Raw genomic sequence first — 24,830 nt, forward strand, 5'->3', positions numbered from 1 at the left:
AGGTTGGGTTGGGCGTTGGTGGTGATAGAGATAGAAGAGTGGAGGGTAATAGGAAAAGGAAAGGAGGGTAGGGAAAGTGTGGGAAGATAATGGAAATGAGGTTGAGATGAGATAGGAGTGAAGGTCGGGAAGGAGCATGTATGTCACACACCTAAGAAAAGGTTAGTAGGTGTGTGAACCACCGACTCTGAGTCTATACCGCGCCCGTGTGTGCAACCGAGCCACGAAAAATGCACATAACTCTAAGTTGCGTGAATATTGACCTTTGTAAACCTCCACATGCACTGTCCGTAGTTGACCCAAGAGCTCTTAAATGAGATATCATTCATTATTATGCATGCTGTGGTTATGATGTTTATCCCTTTCAGATGCAATCGTGCAACTCACATTTATAGAGGTACTAGTACGGGCCCGTAGGGGCGGGCCCATAGGTGCATAAACGACGACTGGATTGGGGCATGATTTCAATTAGATCGGACCAACCGTATCATAAATGGCCATAACTTGGGAAACACCTGGGAAACATAGGGCCCCAGCGTCAATTGTGACGTCATATCAAACGAAGAAGAATTGTGACGCCCCCACTCTCTTGCCCTCCTCGCTCCCCCCTATTCTCGCCCCTCCTCTCTCTCCCCTCCTGTCTCGCTCTCTCTCTCACCCCCACTCTCACCCCCCCTCTCTCGCCCCCTCTCTCACCCCCACTCTCACCCCCTCTCTCGCCCCCTCCTCTCTCCCCTCTCTTGAATTGTGATGCCCCCTCTCTCTCACCCCCTCTCTCCCTCCCCTCCCTCGCCCCTCTCTTGCCCCCTCCCTCCCCTCTCTCTCCCCCCTCTCTGTCCCCCCACTCTCTCCCCCCACTCTCTCCCCCACTCTCTCCCCCTCTCTCACCCCTGGTCTCACCCCTCCTCTCTTCCCCCTCTCTTCCCCCTCTCTTCCCCCTCTCTCACCCCTAGTCTCGCCCCTCCTCTCTCCCCCTCCTCTCTCGCCCCTCTCCCACCCCCTCTCCCACCCCCTCTCCCACCCCCTCTCCCACCCCCTCTCCCACCCCCTCTCACACCCCCTCTCACACCCCTCTCACACCCCCTCTCCCGCCCCTCTCTTGCTCTCTCTCTCGTCCCCACTCCCACCCCCTCTCTCCCCCTCTCTTGCCCCTCTCTCTCCCCCTCTCTTGCCCCTCTCTCCTCCCTAGTCTTGCCCTTCCTCTCTCCCCCCTCCTCGCTAGCCCCTCTCTCTCGTCCCCACTCTCATCCCCCCTCTCCCATCCCCCTCTCTCGCAGATATTGGTCGACAGATAAATGGCCGTAACTTGGGAACCGCTCGTCCGATTAATATCAAACCTCGAAAAGGCACATCCGTGGGTCCCCAGCAATATTCCTGGCAAGTTTCAATCAGATCGGATCGTCAATCGTGCAAAAAAAAAAATAAATAAATAAATATACATTAATTGTGACGTCATTCGTGATGTCATAGCACCATGTCTTGTCATTGGTCGACAGATAAATGGCCGTAACTTGGGAACCGCTCGTCCGATCGATATCAAACCTCGAAAAGGCACATCCGCGGGTCCCCGGCAATATTCCTGACAAGTTTCAATCCGATCGGACTGGTGGTCGTCCGGTTATTAATAATTTGGGAAAAATTGGCATGATATGGTGAGAAGGTGGAACGACACCTTCAGCTGCCATATATACACCTTTTCAACACTGAAAAAGCAGTAAAATGGCCGTACCTTGGGAACCGCTAGTCCGATCGATATCAAACCTCGAAAAGGCACATCCGCGGGTCCCCGGCAATATTCCTGGCAAGTTTCAATGAGATCGGCCCGGCGGTTGTGCAAAAAAAAAAAAATAATAAATAAATAAACATGAATTGTGACGTCATTCGTGATGTCATAGCACCGAGTCTTGTCATTGGTCGACATATAAATAGCCGTAACTTGGGAACCGCTCGTCCGATCGATATCAAACTTCGAAAAAGCACATCCGCGGGTCTCCGGCAATATTCCTGGCAAGTTTCAATGAGATCGGACCGGCCCTTTATATATGTATACCTTCCCTCTCTCCCCCCTCTCTCCCCCCTCCTCTGTCCCCCTCCTCTCTCGCCCCACCTCTCTCGCCCCACCTCTCTCACCCCCTCTCTTCGTCCACTCTCTTGCCTCCCTCTTCCCCCCTCTCTCCCCCTCCTCTCTCCTCCTCCTCTGACCCCTCCTCTCTCCCTCCCCTCTCTTGCCCCCCTCTCACCCTCCTCTTTCGCCCTTCTCTCTCCCCCTCCTCTCTCCCTTCTCTTGCCCCCCTCTCATCCCCCCTCTCGCCTTTCTCTCTCCCCCTCCTCTGTCCCCCTCCTCTCTCCCTCCCCTCTCTTGCTCCCCTCACCCCCTCTCCCGCCCTTCTCTCTCCCCCTTCCTCTCTCCCTCCCCTCTCTTGCCATCCCCCCTCTAACCCCCCTCTCCCCCCTCTCACCCCCTCCTCTCTCGCCCTTCTCTCTCCCCCTTTCACCCCCCTCTCTGGCCCTTCTCTCTCCCCCTCCTCTCTCGCTTCTCTCTCCCCCTCCTCTCTCCCTCCCCTCTCTTGCCACCCCCCCTCTCACCCCCTCTCTCCCCCCTCCTCTCTCACCCTTCTCTCTCCCCCCCCTCTCTCGACCTTCTCTCTCCCCCTCCTCTCTCGTCCCTCTCTCTGTAAATGTATTCACAAATGTCTACCAAGCACAACGATTAATTCCAACCTTGGGAAAAAACAGCTTTCAAACCCTTGGGAAACAGCTGTTTCCCTCGGGAAAATTCAAACCTTGGGATTAATTAATAATTTGAATAATAATCAAACCTTGGGAGTTTGGCATGTACCCAGATATGGCACATACCCAGAGAAAGCCACATACCCAGGAATGGCACATACCCAGAGAAAGGCACATACCCAGGTATGGCACATACCCAGAGAAAGGCACATACTCAGGTCCCCAGTGTCAATTGTGACGTCATACCAAACGAAGAAGAAGAATTGTGGGGTCAATCCTTCAAAAAAAAAGAAAGAATTAATTAAATTAACATTAATTGTGACGTCATTTGTGATGTCATAGCACCGTGTCCTGTCATTGGTTCACAGATACATGGCCGTAACTTGGGAACCGCTCGTCCGATCGATATCAAACCTCGAAAAGGCATATCCGCGGGTCCCCGGCAATATTTCTGGCAAGTTTCAATCTGATCGGACCGGTGGTCGTCCGGTTATTAATAATTTGGGAAAAAATTGGCATGATATGGTGAGAAGGTGGAACGACACCTTCAGCTGCCATATATACACCTTTTCAACACTGAAAAAGCAGTAAAATGGCCGTACCTTGGGAACTGCTCGTCCGATCGATATCAAACCTCGAAAAGGCACATCCGCGGGTCCCCGGCAATATTCCTGGCAAGTTTCAATGAGATTGGCCAGGCGGTCGTCGAGAAACGGCGGTCGTAGACAGACAGACAAACAGACAGACAGACACACACACAGAGATTGCCGGAATTATAGATAGATACAGTTATAGATTTAAAATTCATTTCGTGATTTTCATCATTAAAGGTTGGTAGGATGTATCATACGATATGACTTTGCTTGTTTGTGTGCCCAGGTTCGCAAAGCAGCACTGGCCAGTGTGAAAGAGGAAGAGGAAGTGGAGGAGATAGAAAAAGCAGAGAATGGACAGAAAGAACATCGAAAAGAGGTAAAGATGGACTTTGTCTTTTCAGGGTCCTTGTGCAATAGTTACTTTTGGAGAGTGGGAAGTGTTGGGCTTTAGAAAACAATTTTTACTTGCATTACTAATGCTTGTATTGGCTACTAAATGCGCACTGTCACGAATAATACTGTTGTGGTTACCAAATTCGCAAACCACCATTCAGGTCCCTTAGGTGAGGTATCTCGGTAAGTACATGTGTAGTTAGGCCCAAACCCGTTGTCTAGTGGGAATACATGTCATTCATGCGTGCTGCGACTCTTCAGGATAGCCGTTTTTCTTTTGCTATCTTTATTTTGGACCAACCGCCATGATTACCACCACAACCACAACATCAACCACCAACCACAACGCCGCTTCACCACAACCGCCACGACCTTCACGTCACACCTCGCAACCGTCGCATCGCCACCGTTCTTGCGCCGCCTGTGGGTACCGGTGTTGGACTCGTGCAGGGCGCGCGCCGAACAGCGTGTACAAAATCACGGATTTTGTGCTTCAAAAACGGATCAAAAACGACACACGCCCACTTTTTGCCGTCCAATCGGTGAGCGAGGGGCGAATTGGCCCCGCCCCCAGGGCGTTGGAGGGCAATCGATATATGCAAATTTATGGATCAAAAAGCATTCACGCCCACTTTTTCTCGGGCCAATGGGGAGCGAGGTGAAAGGTCGAAGGGAGGGGGTCAAAGATGAGAGGGCGAAGCCACGGGGCTGATAAAAAGCGACCGTGTTCGTCAGTCCAGAGAGTAGGAGAGTCGAGAGGGAACAGAGAGTCAAGACTTCGCGGGCGGTGGAGTTGGCAAGAAGGAGCTGGTCGTCGTGTGCCTTGGAGTCGGAACGGAGGGGACGGAGCTGTGGAGAGGCGGCGAGGGCAGACGAGGGGGTGCTCGTGTCGTGCAGGGAGCTGCACCCCAGGGAGGCCGACAGCGTGACCTGGCCGAGGTGGAGACGCTCGTCGCGGGGCAATAAAAATCCTCTATACCCCGAGCATCAGCAACCCCCTCCTGTTTCCCCCCGCGCTGAGATAGTGCGACCAAGGGGGCCCCTTTCCCACCCCCTACCAGACACTGCCCGCGAGGCCCGCGGAGTTGAGGCACCATCGCCGCTCCGCGTCTCATCACCAGACGGGTAGGCCCGACCCGGTCTCGGCCTCAGGCCCGCCTCATCCTTGAGGGTATTCTTTTCTTTGGTTTTGGGTATGTGTTGTCGGCGCCGTCTGTGAAGTAAAATTGTATAAGTGTTGCCGTGTGCTCGTGTAATCGGTATTAGATCTGCATTGTCGCATTTGCTTTTTGTGTAAATTGAATTGTGTTTTTCTTTTCTGTGTGCTTTTGGTGGAATTGAATATGTGTGCTTTCCGTTCATCGCGAATAAATGTGCTTTGTGTTGAACTGTTTCCCGCTTCGCTTCGTCATTTCCTTCATTGAATCCTCATCTTGCTTCACGTGAAGGGTTGGTAGTGGGCTGAATACGCCCGATAATTAATCGAACCGTCGAGGTCGACGATAACACCGCTCGGTTATCCCGATAGTACGGAACGGGTCGCTTAAGTGGCCCGTGTCCGAAGTCGACCTGCGGCGAGGTGCGATCGCCCGGTCTACCCTCCGCGTGGGTACTTAGGTAGGTCGAATTTGGCGAGCAACCCTATCCCACGCGGGGGCTGATTGGCTCGATCGCGGTGAGACCGAAAGGTCCACCCGTGACTGGTTCCTGGCGTTGGTCCGAGAGGGTCACGACTGGATTGTCCGTCCGGTGGGCGGCGTGCCGCGATTCAAGTTACGTGGCCGTCAGCACGCCGGCGGGCGCGAATACCGCAACAATACGACTAATCTTAGCCTTGGTTGCAATCAGGCTGAAATTATTGTCGATAAACAATACACTCCAAATTAGTTACAAATTATTTTACTTGCATATTCAAAGCTTTCTTTTTTAAATTTAACAAAAAGTAAGGTCTTTTCTTAAAGTATTGCCAAACTATCGATAATAATCAATCATTGAAAGTAGTACAGATGCTGCCGCCTTCGACCTCCAACCTTCAAAACGAAACAACAGAATTTGGAGTCAAAACAAAGAAACCTAGAACGGCATTCAATAAGCGCATACTTCCACCATGCTGAACAGTTTACGTTTTGTATCTCACTGATGGGCTTTATTTGCATCCGGACTTGAACCATAATTGAATCGTCTCGTCTTGTCACGTATCCAACTCATCCAGCAAGTTTCGTCTGAATCCATCGACACCTTTTTGAGATATCGTGCTGTATGTCGTTTTTTGGCCCTATCCCTCAATTGTGAAGAAGCACTTTCAAAATTATAGTATCTGTTTCCGTATCTTCACCAATATTGAATCAATTCGTCCTTGTCACGCACACAACCTGTCCACAAAGTTCCGTCCGAATCCGGCCATAACTTTTTGAGATATCCAACTCACAGACAGACAAACAGAGGTGAATACATAACCTCCGTCCATCTTCGGTGGTGGAGGTAACCAAGACCGAGCATTTAATAATGCAGAGCCTCACTGGGGTACAGGGATTACAGTCGATCTGACAATGCGTGATCTATATTCTGTGTGCGTCCTTGTTCATTATCACACAGGCCGATTGCAATAGCCTCTCCATTCTCTTGGGAAATGGGCAAGGCTAAAAACATTTTTCACGACTGATTGACATATCATTTTGTCGACGTGACGATGACCAAATATTTTTCATCATGCTTTTTGAGCAGTAACACCAAGGTAAAAGCAAACCTAACGATGATCTTTGCTTTCGGAATCTTGCTGCATCATGGAAGTACCAACGCTGCGTAATGACATTATCAAAATTGTTATTGTTATTCATTGACACAAGGTTTATTCAAGTTACAAAAGTTTACCTGTTAGTGTTCCCATCGGAACTCCTGGCTCATGACTCCTCCAGGGAACTCGGGTTCAAGTCGCAAGGACCACATGTATTTACCCATTCTCTACTGATGTCTGTGTAATACATGTGTAAGTTTCATTGATGTCCACTAATATCTGTCCCGCTTGTGATATATTTTACAAGTTCTTCCAACGAAGATTCGATCATTGTTGAAGATGTCGATGTTCTAATGATTGTATCAAATGTAGTCTTAAGAGCAGTGAGAATCAACCTTTATCCTGATCTTCATCAACAATCTCTCTAACAGGAAAATCCCCTTTATATATTCACTGATGATGCCATCCTCTACCTTGACATCACTCATCCTTCAGACAGGAAGGCTGCAGCCTCTTCCCTCTCTTCAGACCTTTGAAAAAAAATCATAAGATGGTCAAACACTTGGAATATGTCTTTAAGTCGTGACAAATCTCATAGTCTCACTATCTCTCTCTCCAAAAGGAGCGTCTTGCAAACCCTCCTAATCTACTTTCTTAACAATCCTCTTGAAGTTCAGTAATGCAAACTCTTGGGTCTCAATATCAGCCATGATCTTTATTGGGAAAACTGCATTTCAAAGTTGGCCTCCAAAGCCAGTCGCTGACTGGGCATCCTCCATCGTACAAAGTCCTTCCTTGGCACACCTGAACTCCTATCCACCTCCAAGGCCTTCATCCGCAGCTTGATGGAGTATTGCTCTCCACTCTGGACTGGCTCCCCAACCTCGCACCTTGCCCATCTTGACACCGTGAAAACCAAGGCCTTCAAGATTATTGGAATCTCTGGTGATGAAGCTGAGTCCATGAGCTTATCACTTTCCCATTGCAGACAGGTCGGTGATCTCTATCTTATACTGCCTCCTTTCTGGTCTTGCACCCTCTGCTCTTTCCAGGCTTTGTCCCCCCAGGTTTCTGCAGGCAACATTCGGTCCACCTTCAACCCCCTTCTGGTGAAAGTATCAAAATCCAGGATCACTGCTCACCTCCACTCATTTGTTCTCTTTTTTCCCACCTGTTACAACTTCCACATTCTCCTCAATCTCATTCTTCTCTCCAGGCATTCAAGAGAGCTGTTCACCACCATCTCAGATTGTCCCCAATCCAAAACCATGGATTTTTAACCCTCCATCACCCCGCCACTCCCACAAGTCAACCTCCTTCCAAATTCCAGTTTTTCCTTCTTGAGTGTTTGCTTCTGTATCCATCTTGTACACCCCGTGTGTCCTCCCATACTCCCCATTCCTCCCCACACCCATTGTTTTGTCTTTGTCCAAGTCTCCCTCTATTTAGTCCTTCGACTTTGCTGTTGGTGTTTCCCCCCTCTCTCTCTCTCTGCTGTTCCTTTTGTTCTATTGCATCCTGATCCGTTCAGTGTTCTAGCTCTTCCACGAGCCTTAGCTTTGTATACAAAAAAACCCCCAAAAACTCTGATGAATCTGAAAGTAATTTGTGTGGACACACTCGGCTCGTCGTTGGTCGGCAGTTTAGTTGTGATTCTTATGTTACATGCCATGACGCAAATTTTTTTCAAGTGTAACCACAACAACGACTGAGTGTCATTTATAATATCCTTGTAAACAAACATATTTCCAACAACAAACGAGAAGAAAAAGTGGATTTGAAGAAAGGTACACTCTGTTTTTCACATCTTATTTGAGCGAAACAATTTCACCAAACCCAAACAGTAAATAAACAGTTTTGTTTAAATCAACTTCGTTTCACTATATCTGATCATGATAATTTTTTGTTTTTCATCTTACACCCCGTATAAAAACCACACATTGGACGACAAATGGTACTTATTTCAGTGAAAACCACCTTTTCACAGACCTGATGGACGATGTAAAATGTGCCATTTTGCAGCCAATTTCACATCCGAGTAATTAATTCACTTGCAGGTGAGAGCCATGTGATTTCACATGTTAGATACATTCTGGTTGAGATCCTTTTCAAGATGTGTGCTGTAGTAAAGTGATACTTTGACTTTATGGTCTGTCTCTGTATGCTTTTCTACTTCCTTGCTTTTTGTCCGTCCAAAGCCTGTACATGTCTGTCCTTCTTCCCAAAGCGAGCTCGTGTTTGCGAGCCAGCCATTGGTGTTGGTCCCAGGAATTGCAGGAAGGTGCGTTGGTGCCTCCTGCTTGTCGGCAGTTTTGGCTTTGTTTTAATGTCGGGTGAGAGATGCTCAGCGTTGCATGGCTTTTCATGTGAATGAAGAATGCTAAGTTTGGCCAGACAGCCTTACTGTTCGCCGGTTGTGATGTTCTGATTCTTTGGACCTCCTATCAATTTCAGATGAGCTCGTCCTGGCAAGGCATCCCCAAGACCCAAAACGGGATGTTGGCGGTTCGAGCTGACCGTCGCCTGAGCACAAGCCGTTCCTCACTGGTGGAGAGTCTGCAAGAGCGACTAGCCAAGGAGCGGGCCCCACTTTTACCCATCACAATTGGATACAAGCAGATAATGCAAAAGAGTGACATGCACTTTGTCGAGGTCATCAAGAACGATTGGTGAGCCCAGCTGGATACGTGTGCTAGTCTAGGTCTCAATTTTTGAATGGTTCATTGGTAATGGAATATTGTTGCTGTTTTTAGATGAGGTGGTGGTTGGCTGTTTTTAATGAATGCTCACAGTCGTTAGGTTGGGAAATCTCAGGGGTTGTCTTCAACCAACCATTCAGTGGCTTGATGCCAGCAGGATGGCCTAGAGGTACGCACACTTGCCTCTAAGCTGTCTTATGTGGGTTAGAATCCCGACCCAGCTATAAAATGTTATCCCGGTGTTTCACAGGCAGGGTGTTTTTTCAATGTGTGCGCCGTCCTTCGGATGGACGTTAAACGGGAATCCCATCTGCCTGCATTAGTTGGTGGATGTTAAAGATCCCATGGTGTCCTTCGTGAAGAGTCGGCGATCTATCGCCAGCACCCTGAACAAATTTCAAATTTTTGCTCCAATCTACAGAGGACACTGCATCAGTGGCACATCCATGTCCCCCAGCAATGATGCAAATAGTCCAGTTGATATGTCAAAAAGATGTTCACTTCCGGAAGAAAGCATGAAAATTTGTATGTAGGGGTTTTTGAGTATGCTGAATCCATATTTAACCGGATCCATGCTTGCAAACCAGGGGATCACACTCAAAATCAAGAAATCCAAGATGGCCGCCCTGCGTATTGCCGATTTTGATATTTCGTCAGAACTTTGGTTCTATTTGACATAAAAACATGATCTTGATGCCGATTTATAGGTTTTTAGGGTCAAAGAATTCAATGAGATGCCTTAAAATACCATAAAATGTGATTGGAACAAAATTCAAGATGGCTGTCCTCTGTAGGTAATGCAAATATCAATGTCGTTGGTTTTTTTTTTTCTGTTTGACAGAGAACATGATCTTATGGCTAAATATAGGTTTTTAGCGACAAGAAATTCAATAAAGCATTTTTTATTACTATAAAATGTATCAGTAGGAAGATCCAGTTACACTTAACAAATTTCGATGAACCATTGAGAGCAATATTGTTCACACTCATAATTCACAAAGAATAGAGATGTACACTTGTCATTTTTTTCCATTATTGGGAATGTGCAGGGAATAAACGGTTTTACTGATATAATAGCAAACTAGATGAAATGAGTTTGAATTGTATTACAAATGTCAAAAAAGGAACTTAATCTAGGACACTGTCCACGTCTGCACATTGTCCACCACAAAAACACAGCTGTGTGCACGGGAGGCTTGCTTTAGCACACTGGCATCTTCCTGTGCACCGTTTTTTACATGCACACTTAATAAGTTCTCTGCAGCCCTTTGATGCTTCTGGCAGGGTACTCCATAAGGGCACCCAGATTCGCTCACTGTCGAGTTGCCACCCCCACTCGGAAGGACTTGGAAGTGTTGGATTGGCCTCCAATGCCTGACCCCAGACTGATCCTGCTTGGTAAGCAGCACGCTTTACATGTTGTAGAAGTGCTGCACGTCGGTGGGATGTTCTCCAGCTTCAGATTACAGTAGGAGAAGAGATGCTTCCTGGCTTCATTCACATCAGTGAGTTGTGACGTGCGAGAGTACAGCATAACCACATATCTTTCAAGTTCCTTCAGGTCAGCTTCTGTAACTTCATCGGGAGTAGCAGACAGCCGTAGAAATACTTCAGTGATGTCTGGAAATGATTTCCATACTTCCCAAGCGGTCTTCTTACCGACGGAGCTCAATGAAGACACCGTGTCACATCCTGATATGGCGTGCATAAATGGGAGGCCTCTGCAGTAATCATTGCCAAGCTCACTGGCAATGACATGTGCTCCAATATACCGAAAGTGTGCACCATGGCCAAAAGCTAACCAAAGTTCACAATCTTCCATGCTGATTGCAGTCACAATGGCTAGAACTAAGACGTCCGTGTCAGTAGCGTGCACCATGATCCTCTTCATGCCATTGGTGCAGGCATGGAAGCAGTGAAGCATCATTCGGTCGTCTGCTTCTTCGTGTGAACATGGTTGAAGCCCAGAAACATGTAGCTGCATTAAATCTTACACATGAACTGGTAACCACTTGGCATAGTGGAAGTGATCCATGACAAACATCCAAGGCACTATTCTCCCCAGGGTGCTAATGTATAGCTCAAAGTTTCCTTCACGCTGTGATTGCATGAACTGAAGGAAGAGAACTTCAAGGTTGAAGGTTTTGCTCCAGTATTGAAATTGGGGATGCTGAGTCTGCATGTGTGTGCACCAGTCATTGAATGACATCGCTGGATTTGCTTCTGCCTCAACTTCCATTTTGTAGGAATTGTATGCTTGGTTACACAAGCAAAAAAGTGCAGCAGCTGTTACTTGATGAGCCCACTGAGAACGGGCTGTGAACGATCCCTTCTTGAGAGCATCACCTCTACCATCAGTTGTAACGTTTGCAGTCGTCATCACACTCACCCATCCACTGCCATCTAGCCAGTCTCCTAGAACTTTGAGCAAGGCCATCTCGATATGCAAACCGCCCATCATCACCACAAACTTGTCTTCCCCGTAGGTTTCTGGCCAGGTCCACTGTATCTTCTTGGCAATTACAAACAGTGGTTGATCAACGGTCAATATTGGGACTTGTCCAGGATGTACAAGTTCTGTAGCTTGAGCGATTACATCCATACCATGCTTTACCATCGCCAGAGAATGAGCATTTTCTCGAAATAATGGCATGAGTCCAGATATTTCTGGTGGTCTATTGCATAAGGCAGTCAAACACTGTTTGTGGTATACAGCATCTATTGCGGTCATATAAACTGAGGACAGCTTGGCAAGCAGTCGGGTATCACGAAGCTCTGTTGCCATTTTTCGAACATTTGCGTCTATCTGTGCTGTAGCAGCTCTATGATAACCTTCCTCCACTTTGTCGTCACAAAAGAAGCAGGACAGGCTTTTGTCAGTTTGAATGGAGGAACCAGGGAATGCCCCTCGTAGTCTGCCTTTGAGTGGAGAAGTCTCAGCCTCTCTTACTTTGGCTATCTTCTTGCGGGCATGCTCAACTTTCTCTTTGCTAAACTTCATGTGGCATGTTTTGTGCCATTTTGCATTGTGCTGGGAAAGAGTTGCAGCTATACCTTGGCCGTCATCCAAACATGACAAATTTATGTCCATTGGCAGGGCACCAAGTGAGTGTAGCTCCTGGATATGTTCAGCTATTGTATCATAAGCTCGGGACTGATGGGCATCCTTGGATTGAGATGGGTCTCTCAGCGGTTCCGATGAACGTTTTTGACATAGGGCACAAAGTGTCCAATCTGTTTCGGGCAAAACCACAATAGAAGCACTGTCCAGCTTTATTTTCTTGGTTGCCATATTAGTTTATTCTACGTCAGGTTAGTTACAGGTAGGCATGCACCTTGGAATGGTCACCATCTTTCCTGAAAAGAAAGTGAAATCTGTTATATTTATATAACTGAGATATCTACATCAAATATTTCAGTTTTAGTCATACAATATGTAGCCTAATCAGATTAATGTTCTGAAAATGAAACAAATTATCAGATTAATGACCAATTCTGAAAATAAAACAAACCATCAGATTAATGGCAAGTTCTGAAAACAAAATAAAACATGAGAATAATGAAATTATATACATGTATGGTCTTCCTGAGAATTAAACAAAAATAAAGCATTAATTCATTGAATTGTTCACCCTATGTGTTAAGTGTTTTGATGACTTTTGTGGATCTTGTTCTGAATACAATGTAATTTAAGCAACGTAATTGAATTTCTTGTCCCTAAAAACCTATATTAAGCCATAAGATCATGTTCTATGCCAAACAGAAAAAAAAAAACGAGATTGATATTTGCATTACCTACAGAGGACAACCATCTTGGATTTTGTTCCAATCACATTTTATGGTATTTTAAGGCATCTAATTGAATTCTTTGACCCTAAAAACCTATAAATCGGCACCAAGATCATGTTTTTATGTCAAATAGAACCAAAGCTCTGACGAAATATCAAAATCGGCAATACGCAGGGTGGCCATCTTGGATTTCTTGATTTTGAGTGTGATCCCTTCGTTTGCCAGTGTGGATCCAGTTAGAAATGGATTCAGCATACTCAAAAACCCCAATATACAAATTTTCATGCTTTCTTCCGGAAGTGAACATCTTGGCCTCACATTCTACATATCTACTGGACTAAAACCAGCAGCCATGTGCTACACACAAAGTGAGGATGATTCCCCACCTCAAGGTAGCTGATGACCGATTTCTTTACCCAACGGTAGTTCATGACCTAATTTCATATGTTGTGAACGAGACTCGGGATGTGGGAGCTGTCGACAGTATTAGCAATGCAGCCATGACCAGATTTGCAAAGACCACATGAACATAAGGTATGATCTTTGGACTAACTCACCTGGCCATTTTGTTTGTTACAGGTTAATGGATGACTACTTCTTCAACCCCCCTATCAACAAAATAAGTCTGTCCTTCCTGAAACGGCATTTGGAGAAAACCTACCAAGCAAGTTATCAGGAGGAGGTGAGGCTTCCACCATTATTACAATGAAGGGGATAACGTGAACTTCAGATTCTCTGATGGCAATAGAGTTTTTTTTTTGTGTCATGGATTTATTTGAGAAATATTGAAAACATGTCCCTGTTCATGTGGAATAGGCGACTTCTGAAATGACTTGTGAATGCTAAACGAGGTTGTGTGTGTGTGTGTGTGTGTGTGTGTGTGTGTGTGTGTGTGTGTGTGTGTGTGTGTGTGTGTGTGTGTGTGTGTGTGTGTGTGTGTGTGTGTGTGTGTTTACAGTGATTCAGTTTGACTCGCCGGGCACTTTTAACCTGCCATTACTGGCACAAAATCTGTGTTTCAAATCGTCTTTTAAGCCTAATTTTCAGTATTTATACGGAAGAGTGGAAATTGAGACTAACCATAATTGTTGTGTTGCTGAAGAAATTTCAGACTCGCAGAAATATAGGAATACAGTATGACAAAAACCCTTGATTGAGAGGTGACAGATTTGTACCATTTACTCTTCGTGCATTCTAGTGTATGCCTGGTGTTGGCTTAATGGTTAGGGTGGTTGGCTTGGGATTCTAAATCCTGAGTTCAAATCCCACTCACTGTTGAATTAATACCAGGTGGGGTTGACACTGCCTGTCATCCTGAGGTTGACAAAATGAGTGCCAGCTTGCTGGCATACTGTGTCGGAGTGGCGACCCATACAGGATTGTGTCCAATAGCCAAGGAGACTGCTTAGGCAGCACCAACGCTTTGCACAAAGTATGGTTCCAATGGATGGATGGATTCTAGTGTTAGCCATGGATATAACACACACACACACACACACACACACACACACACACACACACACACACACACACACACACACACACACACACACACACACACACACACACACACACACACACACACACACACACACACACACACACACACACACACACACACACTTCAACTTTTACCAATAGAAGCAAAAAGTATAATTTCTCTTGTGGCCCCACACCCAAACAGTATACCAAAACCAGCCCTCAAAGCTCCTTTCGAGCCCCCCTTCCTAACCTGAATTGGTAGTAAATAAACATACCCTGTACATGCACAAGCCCCAGATATGTTCCTCCCATCGGTGTTCAGAATAACCTAATCCAGATACACAGTCCATTCACTGGTAGCGATTCATCGGGGGATTATGTAACTTACATCCCTCCACTTCACTTCCACCGATCTACCTGCTCTGGAGTTTTCAGTGCGATCAGGTGCCCGTTTAGCAAGCTGGAAAAGTTCCACAAGTCTTTCGTCGTGCAGAGGCACAGCCCTTTCTCTCAGGTACAGGACTTCTCCAAGTACCGTTCAGAGGCTTGGTGAGCCATTTCAAGTTACAATCCTTATTGCATGTAATCCATTTTATTTTCTCCCGATCTCTTCAGCTTCCTGGGGTTTCTGCACATTCTGCACATGGGGGCAGATTACGTCATTTTAAAAGTCACGTACTGCCCATATATAAGAGCGAGTTGTTCCTGTGTATTCTCTCTGCGTGCGTGTACATCTGAAAATCATAGAAAAACACGACACCATGAGACAGAAGAGAAACTGACCTCAAACAAGGAAATGAGGCCACGTGGCCCATCATTGCCATGGTGCACTCCTGGGTTAATTTTTGCTGCACCTTTAAACATCAAAGTTATTGATGATTTACGAAAGCCTAAGTAACCCGATCCTGATCGGGTGACCGAACTTTTATAAAAAATAAGGCAATTCTCTGTGGGTATGTACATCTGAGAGTTATAGAATCGAAAACGCCAGGACCAATCTCCAACAAATATTGCATACGTGTTCAGGGTACCCAGGATCAGCTCATGTGCATTCAATAAATCCCTCCTTCCCGCACTTCCTCGTCCCCTCCCCATCCCCCACGAGTGTGCGGAGACGACCTGCGATTTTCGCCTGTACACATGGAATAGTGCAAGTCGTTTACTAACCCCTGCTGGAGAGAGGAGGTATTGAAGGTGGGAAACTCGATTCTGAACACAAATTCCATACCCTCCCTCCCCCCTTGTTTGTTCAGAATTTGTTGCAGATAAACTGCACCAAGCTACACGCATGTGTTTATTAACTCATCCTTTTTATGATCGGCCATCGCTCTCAAAAGCGGTGATAACACTCGTTCGAGACAGAGTACATGAAGTGATTTTCAAAAACCAACATATCGTTTACATTATTATATCATTTTTGGCCCAATCTCTCGATGGTGAAGAATTATTTAGAAATAAAAATATTATCCTATCCGGATTCAGGTCTTCTTCAAAATCGAACCAATTCTTCCTTGTCACACACTCAACCCGTCCACTAAGTTTCTTCCGAATCCGTCCATAACTTTTGAGGTATCGTGCTATCTCTCATTTTTAGCCATATCTCTCAATGGTGAAGAAACGCTTTAAAAACATTATCGGATCCGGATCTTCTTCAAAATCGAATCGATTCTTCCGTGTTATACACCCAACCTGTCCACCAATTTTCGCCCGAATTCATCCGCAACTTTTTGAGATATCTTGCTCACAAACAGACAACACAGACAGACAGGGCTGAAAGTATAACCTCCACCCACTTTCGTTGGCAGAGGTAAAAAGAGAGAGACAGAAAAAAAATTCTTTTATTTCTGTGTCAAAGGATTCCTTTCCATAAAATTAGTCTTTTGTGCATAGAGGTTCATGCTTTTTTTCCATGAATGAATTTTGTGTCCATTTTGGGGCTGGCAGGACAACCTGGAGGTGTGCACACTTTCCTCGAGGCTGTCTAACCTGGGTTTGAATCCCGACTCAGCTATAAACTGTCATCCTGGTGTTTCACAGGCAGGGTGATTCATCAATGTGTGCGCCGTCCCTTGGGAGGACCTTAAACTGGGCATCCCGTCTGCCAGAATTAGTTGGTGGATGTTAAACATCCCACGGTGTCATTCGCGAAGATTAGGTGAGCTGTCGCTGGTACCATGAACAAATTACAAGTTCCTGTCGCTTTCAGTCGAATGTCAGCCTTTACCAGCCAGTCTGTGAAAGGTTTGGCCAAAATTGTTCCTGCTCGACCCCACAACAAGGTTGTAATAATTAGGGCCCTTAGATAAGTCGTATATTTGTAGGCATTGTGTCCATGTCTATATATGTGTTGTCACCCCTGTCAGCAAACTTGTTCATGGTTTGTTATGTCTTTGTCAATTGTTACATTCATCAAGTTGGTTAGTTTTGTGAAAAGAAACAGCAATACATCGATATCATTGCAATACATATCAATGGAATATATATATATATATATATATATATATATATATATATATATATATATATATATATATATATATATATATATATCAATGGAATATATATTTCTGGGTTAAAAGTCATGCATTGGGGCTTAAATTTGTAAAAAGTAACGCTTAAATTTCTTGGACCTGTGCCTGGTGTTTAAATAGCTTCGGAAAAGACAATTTTATTTTTGTTATGCTTATTGATCCAGTTAAGCTCTCTGACATCCAGTCATCGCTCACGTGGCAGGTTATGAATGGTGCAGCCGTGGATACGATTGCAAATGCGCGTCTGAGCTCCTTACTGGATGTGTCTATTTCCTGTGTGGTGTCACTGCTTGGAGCAGTTGCCTGTCTGCTCATTCTATGGGGTCTCGACGGATCGACTCCTTTGCCCATCATTGCAACTTCGCTGGTCTTCATCCTGCATGCCATTTGCCTCTTCCTTTCCTTTCGGTGAGGATCGGTCAATTATGGAAACACAATGATACAATCTGAAAAGTAATAAAAATACATTTACATTGGTCTTCTAAGTTGAGTTCGCAAGGGTTGGCATTATTATTATTATTTTTTAAAAAGCACAAATATAAAGTGTAACAGTAACAAATATATATATATATATATATATATATATATATATATATATATATATATATATATATATATATATATATATATATATATTTTAATGGGTACTTGTTAGGCTATTGGACACATTCTGACATACCAAAAGTTCAATGTCAACAAGGGTTTACTTCTTGAGGCAACATCCTTCTTGAGAAGCAAATTGATGACATCTTAGATTGATATCTTTAAAGCAAGGCTCAATAACCTGCCTTTGATCGGTTTTGTCTTCTGGCTACCTCTTCTTTATGATGGCTTGATGTGGGACCGGAAATGGAATTCAGCCGTGGCAAACGCTTTGAGTGACTCTGCCGTTGCCAGGCACAAATCCACTTACTCTGCACCATATTTGTGGAATGGAGGGACTGCAATGACCAGACATGCATCCTGGCCAGGAAGTAGGGTTAAAATTTAGCATTGGGTAATGTCCTGAGGTCTACACTTAACAAAACTTGTACCTCCACAGGTTTTTGATCCATCAGTATTGAAATAATTTGTTGCTTTTGCTCTTGCTTTCTTTAAACTAGAAAATTCATAGAACACCTTACCCTACACAGTTTTGAGAAAAAGGACAAGAGAAGGGTCTTTTAAACTCTTGCTTTTTGTTTCCGAGCACAATCTATATTTCCTATGAGCCGCCATTTTGTCTGAATCTCTATATTCCCCAACTCTGAGATTGCGAGTGGCAAATTTGATTGGTTGAGATGGCGTAATATTTTGTCCAAGTACTGCGAAACTGGAGGTTTTTAGAAGTGACAAGGTGGTTTGTGTCCGACAGTGTTGAAGCATATAATTCAATTGAAATAAAATAAGTTTTAAAGGCTGGAGAAAAATTTTTTTGGGCGTTTACCGCCGTTGATGCATCGCCTTTCACACCACCTTATTTAGCAGGTTGCATTAGTTATTCGTGCCTGTTGTTTGTGTCCTTTTTGAGGTCCCTAAAAACAGTAAGTTTCCTGTTTGGAATGATTTTCAATGTTGTTTGACTGCCGGGCAGGCAGAGTAAAACAATTATCTCACTCCTCTATGCAAGCGCGATCTGGATGAGATTCCGTATGATTTCCAAAATTCAGAGCCAAAGTACTGCTAAACTCCAGGCTCGTGTTCCGATTCGTTTTCTAAAGTGTTCAAAATATAAAAATTATATTTCATTGAGTAGTTCCTCAATCATGGACTGATGTCTGTCGACAGACAGTCAAAGTGAACCAATTGATTTACCCCGCTTTTTGCTTCGCGCATGTGGCAATGAAATTTTAAACCAAAACCTGGATTAAAACACCCATCTCACATCTATAGAACAACTTTAATTGCTCCAACTGCTCACCTGCCTCCCCCTCCTTTCCATAACCCTTTCATATAGACAAACTTCTTACCCCCCCCCCCCGCCAGCCTTTTTGAATCATGCACCTGCACTGTTTTCTAAATTAAAAGTGAAAGACTTTTGTTGTTCTCTAAAATCAAAGCTCATGGAAGAGCAAGGTGAAGAATGGTATCAACTGGCATTAGGGCAGAGGGGAGACTCTTGTACATTGGAGGGGAGAGAAAAGAAGGGAGGAAACATTGCAACCTGCAAGTAAGGGGGTTGGGTTATGAATGGTTAATAGGGTTAATAAAGATCATGGGTCAGGATAGGGTATGACCAGAGGTGGCGGTTTATTTCCTGTTTGAAGCCCTGGAGGGAAGAGTGGGAAAGAATTGTCTCTGGAAAGCGGTTGTGTAAACGGGAGAAGTGAGCAATAAAGGAACTGAGGTGTGCAGTCAGCCTGGTTTTTGGAAGTTTAACCAAGAGGGAGTTAATGGAAGAACACATACTTCCTGGAGTTTCTGAGGAGGGTCAGAAGACTGAGAGAGCAGAGGAAGCAGTGTGGAGAATAGACGGAAGAAAAAAAGAGACCACTGACCTGCCTGTGATGTGAGAGCAATGCACCTTGTACTTTGGCCTCTTCATGGGAAATTCCAATAATATTGAGAGCTTTCGATTCCACGGATTCCATGAGAGATGTGTGCATGATAAAACATTCACAATGAGACTGTTATAATACACACTCAAACGATGCTGATACAATGATTGATGATATTGCAGCTGGTATGTTTTTTCCAGGTCGCAAAATGAGCTCATGCCAAAAAGATGAGGTCTGTGAGTGATTTGACGAGTATTTTTGCCCTCGTTAGAGGGCATTGCATTTGGGTTGGTTTATTTGGCTGTCTATCTGTCTGTCTTTCTGTCTACATGTAAGCACATAATGTGCTGATGCAGACCACAAATATCACCTGGTGGTAGCTAGTGTTGCACGTTATCTTTTTTTTTTCAACTGAGTACCTTTATAACTATAAAGTACATACAATTAGAATGCGAATAAGTCCATGAAGTATTTACTATTACAATAGGAGTATGTCCATAAGGTATGTGTATTATGAATGGGAGGGCATTTTTATTGTACATACTATTAGAACGTGCATACGTCGAGAAGGTACGGAACGTGACGACGTCTATGAAATACATACGATTGGAACGTGAATTTATACAACAAAACCGAAAAGGTCTGTTTGTCCGCTGTGTGAACATAAACCTACGTCATCAATACATCGTCTACACACCACGCAAACACAAAACCACACAAACACCACTCAAAACAAGTCCTGGTGAGAGATAGCAATCTCTGATTGCTCTTTCTAATTTTACTTTCTTGTGAGTCACAAAATAATTGAGGTCTCATCATTAAATTTGGTAGATTGGGACCAGGAAATTTGAGGGCCTTGAGAGGATTCATCATTTTAATCAGTTTTCAAGTACTGTCAGACCATGCTATTCACGAATTCGCTCTTCGCGGACCCCGCGTCTTCGCGATTTATAAACTGCAACCTGCTTTGTAGGCCCGTCGGTTTCGATTTTTTTTTCGATATCAATATACCGTGGGATCATCCCGGTATATCGATATTAAAGAAATAATTACATAATAAATATTTTTTACGCAGGTTCCAAAAATACACAATCGTCTAATAGTCCATTACGTATTCATATATGACGTACACATTATTCACACAGTAATTTTTCAAGGTATTCCCACATGGAGCTTCTCTCTCCCCCCCCCCCCCCCATGATGAGAATGGTTATTTTACTTTCAAGTTCAACTTGTAATAAAATTGATTTTGTTTTAAAGTGAGATCAGTATTGGAAACGACACAGGTAGAGAATCAAGATTCATCGCTATCGCCGTACCGGTATGATAATACCGGGTATCGCTTTCATCCCGGTATCGCTATCATACAGGTATCGATATCGTGGATCACTGACTCGGCACAGGGTTTCTAAAGCACATCCAATTCATATGATTAACCAATTGGCAATTGCTTTAAAACCAGCCGCAAGGACAAAGAAGAACGTGATTGCTTGTAGGGTAATTCCAGCGTAACGGACGTAACATTGAGACAAAAATTGCATCACTAATGTTGAAATTTTGAAAAGGTTGGCCATATTACAGAGAGTTTCTTTATTACATATCATAATTAGTTTCTATGGCTTTCTGATATTGGTACAAACCCCACTGTGTAGTCTACTACTAAAGCAAAAATCAACATTTAAGAGGCGTAACGGACGTAACATCGAAATGGACACAACTAAAACTGGCCATAGCACAATTCTTAAATCCTGCGAAATAACGAATTTGTAGTATACCTTTCATTCACGGTAAGCAAACTAAGCATTAGTAGCATACTTTCTATATTCCAACGATACGATCTGTCTGTTGTTTGTTAAAATATTTTGAAAAGTTCACTATAACCGGTGTCACTTAGCAATGTAACGGACGTAACCCATGCGATCACATATTGGATAGTCAATGCTAGGGCGCATTTTATGATATCTATACAATCTCTTACATACATCAGCGAACATTTGGTTGTTTTTTTTTTTTTTAACAAAAATTATATTTTGATCAAAAAGGCATTCGACCGTGGACTGCAGGCGTGAATAACACTAAAAAATGTAACGGACGTAACAATGTGCACCTGGTACAATAAAATGCAAAAAAAAAGGTACACAACAGTGGAAATGTTTCAAAAATTATACTACAGCCTGATCCTATATCAGTAATATTCATCAGCGAATACTACTTTGGATTAAAATATTCATCAAATAGCCATATTTTCGACAAAATGATAACAGACAGAATGACTTACCGTTGGAAGACGTTGAGGCAGTTCTTTCAAGATGGCCGCCAGATCACGTGACATCATCCACGGAGTAAATATCGCATAAATTATGAAAATTCAGACCTAACGAAACACCGTCCAACAGAAATCCTTTTGAAAAATACATTTTCAAATTTTATGCTTCATGTCCATTATTACGTGGAATTACCCTGTACGGAGATGATGAGCTCGGATGCTGAGGTTTAAAAGTTAGAACCAACTGTACTTACTTCCTGGTACGTCCTCACGTCATCCGTTTCACTGTTCCTGTTCCATGTTCAGCCGAGACACCAAGTGCATCAAAGCTTTTTGAATCATGTACGGTATTTAAAGATTGTAAACATCTTCCTTCAATTTATTGGTGATATACTGTTTTTTAATATCGATTTATTTTTCGGTATACTGGTATATTCAGAATTTCAATACCAATACAGTATATCCATATGAAAAATTACATCGATATAACCGGTATATCGACATATTGCCGGCCTCTATTGCTTTGACATTCGCGGCCCCGAGCTTCGCGTATTCGCGGTTTTTCATGGACGTAAATTTTTTTTTTTCATGAGCCACACGCATAACAGTTCCAAAACACATTTTCTACCACACACGCCATAAGCGAGCTGTATGTACATATATCACTGCACGCAAAAACATACCTTTCACGAGCCGTGCACATAACACAGTTCTAAAACAGACTGTATCGTCCACCAGCCATGCTGTAATCCGAGCTGCGTGACATGTCCCATCATTCACACAACAAACGGAGCTGCATGACTTGTTCCACCATTTGTGCTATAAGGACGCTTCACCGTATATATTACGAGCTGCTGAAGATGTTACCCCCCCCCCCCCATGAGTTACACAATTAAAATGTTTCACCACATCCACCTCCATTTGAGGAGTAAAACATTAGCATCTATGAGTTAAATAATCAAAATGCTTCACCACATCTATTAAGCCGCTGTCACACCTTGACGTTTTTGCCAGCGTATGGCAACGTATCAAAATGTATGTAAAACGCTGGCGTACGCTGAACTATTGATGTTTTTTTCAGTTTTTGGCGTATTCATAACGAGTTGGACGTATGCATAACGTATTAGTAACATACACAGAACGTTTCGATAACATATAGATAACTTATACCAACGAATGCTTAGCGTGTTGTTGGCGTTCACAACCTATGCCCAATGATAGTCTAACGTATGCATAGCGCGCGGCAGCGTATCGCCGACAATCACGTGGCGAAGCCTATTAAAAAGCTGCCGCTCGACGATTCAAATCATAACCGTTAGAATTCAAATCATAACTCATAGGTTAGAAATAAGTTTCGGGTATGCTAAACATTACCTCGACGTGTTTCGACTTATGAGTAACTTTCAAGTAACGTGTGTCGACGTGTGTCAACGATCGCGTAACGTGCCTACAACTTATGGCCCGCATATTCGGAACGTGCGAGTCATACGCTGGCGTACGTCGAAAAATTTTGAGCATGTTAAAATTTGTCGACGAGCTCGGCGTACTACGACGTATGTCAGCGTGCTTCAGCGTGCTCTTAACGTATACAAAACTTACCCATAACGTATTCAACATGTGTCAGCGTTTTAGACAAATTTTTCATACGTCGGCATACGCTGGCGAAATCATCAAGGTGTGACAGCGGCTTTACAAGCTGCTGAAGATGTCTCCTCCCCCCACTCCCATGAGTTACACAATTAAAATGTTTCACCACATCTACCCCGCCAACATCCCCCACAAACAATGGGCAGTCTGCTTACCCTTCCCGCAGCTATCCACAATTTCTGCATGACTACTTATGTGCAGGGTGTCCTGGGTCTCGATCATTCTTGTCATCCCATTGCCTTGACTGGTGTTTTTCCTCTCGTTCCGCTCATTAGTTTATTGATCAAACATGGCTCCCAAGTGCAAGAATAGTGCCGGAGATGCGTCGACTGCCAAGAGGAAGAAGAAAATGATGAGCCTGAGTCAGAAAGTGGATCTGCTGGACTGGCTGTCAAGAAGACAGAGTGTGGCTCCTGTGGGCAGACTGTATGGAGGAAACAAATCCACCGTTCGCCACATATGGAAGAACGAGAAGTCGATCTGAGAAAGTGTTGTGGCGAGTGCTGTACCAAGCACCAAAATGGTTACCCACGTTCGGGATGTCCACATAGAAAGGATGGAGAAGGCTCTCAGTGTATGGATTGAGGACAATGAGCAGAAGAACATGCCTTAAAGTGGACTTCTCAATCGCGCAAAGGTGATGCATATGTACGCGCATCTGGCTGGCGCGGGCGGCGCGAGCACGAGTGACGCGGGTACGAGCGATGTGAGTACGAGTGGCCCCCGACTATTCCAAGCAAGCAGGGGATGGTTTGACCGCTTCAAGAAGTATGACAGTCTCCACAACGCCAAACTGACAGGTGAGTGTGCCTCTGCGACCATGAGGCGGCCGAAACGTTTCCTGCTCAACTTGCACAGCTCATCGAGGAGAAGGAGTACCTGCCAGAGCAGGTGTTCAACGCAGATGAGACCGGCCTGTTTTGGAAAAAAAAATGCCAACACTAACTTTTATCTCTAAGCACGAGGGGACAGCATCAGGATTCAAGGCCGCAAAGGACTGGGTATCTCTTCTCTGCGCAAATGCCAAACTGACTGTATGACATAGCCCATGATGCTGTACCATTCCCTGGACACACATCGTCTCAAGGGAAAGAACAGCACATGCTGCCTGTGCTTTGGAGGGCCAACAGGAATGCGTGGGTGATGGCAGAAATTTTTATTGTCTGGTTCCGTAACCGTTTCGTCCCTCAGGTGGAGAGGTATCTGGCAGAACAAAACCTTGCGTTCAAGGATCTTCTGCTCGTAGACAATGCTCCTGGTCACCCTGGGGACCTGAATGTGGCTCACCCGAACATCGAGGTGATATTCCTGCTGCTCAACACCACTTCCCTGATCCAGCCGCTCGACCAAGGGGTAATCTCCACTTTTAGAACCTATTATACTTACCGCACCTTTTGCCGCATTTTGAATGCGATGGATGCCAACCCAGAGCTCACCGTTGGGTATTGTTAGTAGTTCAACATAGCCCACTGCATCAGTGCAATCA

The 24,830-nt window shown here is 44.5% G+C and overlaps 3 protein-coding genes across 9 annotated transcripts in view; 2 read left to right on the forward strand and 1 right to left on the reverse strand.

The window, feature by feature from the left end:
- The window catches only part of LOC147009846 (uncharacterized), a 169,224-nt gene that overhangs the window by 114,015 nt on the left and 30,379 nt on the right, over positions 1-24,830 (reverse strand). The window lies entirely within an intron of this gene.
- ADCY9 (adenylate cyclase 9) overlaps positions 1-24,830 on the forward strand; it is a 186,647-nt gene that overhangs the window by 93,854 nt on the left and 67,963 nt on the right. For 5 of the 6 annotated variants that reach the window (XR_015052805.1, XM_085861669.1, XM_085861665.1 and 2 more), the window contains 5 exons: positions 3,610-3,702; positions 8,681-8,734; positions 8,908-9,122; positions 13,521-13,623; positions 17,157-17,362. Coding sequence is in view for 5 of the 6 variants with exons in the window: in XM_085861669.1 (XP_085717795.1) it covers positions 3,610-3,702; positions 8,681-8,734; positions 8,908-9,122; positions 13,521-13,623; positions 17,157-17,362 (671 nt within the window). In the remaining variant the exon portion in view is untranslated. The remainder of the gene's footprint in view (positions 1-3,609; positions 3,703-8,680; positions 8,735-8,907; positions 9,123-13,520; positions 13,624-17,156; positions 17,363-24,830) is intronic. The other variant, XM_085861670.1, reaches the window with a different exon arrangement.
- Positions 1-24,830, forward strand: part of LOC147009850 (uncharacterized) — a 71,857-nt gene that overhangs the window by 38,137 nt on the left and 8,890 nt on the right. The window lies entirely within an intron of this gene.

This window comes from Eptatretus burgeri, chromosome 17 (genome assembly GCF_056783735.1).
Source record: "Eptatretus burgeri isolate ZD-2024b chromosome 17, Ebu_testis_v1, whole genome shotgun sequence".
Lineage (NCBI taxonomy): Eukaryota > Metazoa > Chordata > Myxini > Myxiniformes > Myxinidae > Eptatretus > Eptatretus burgeri.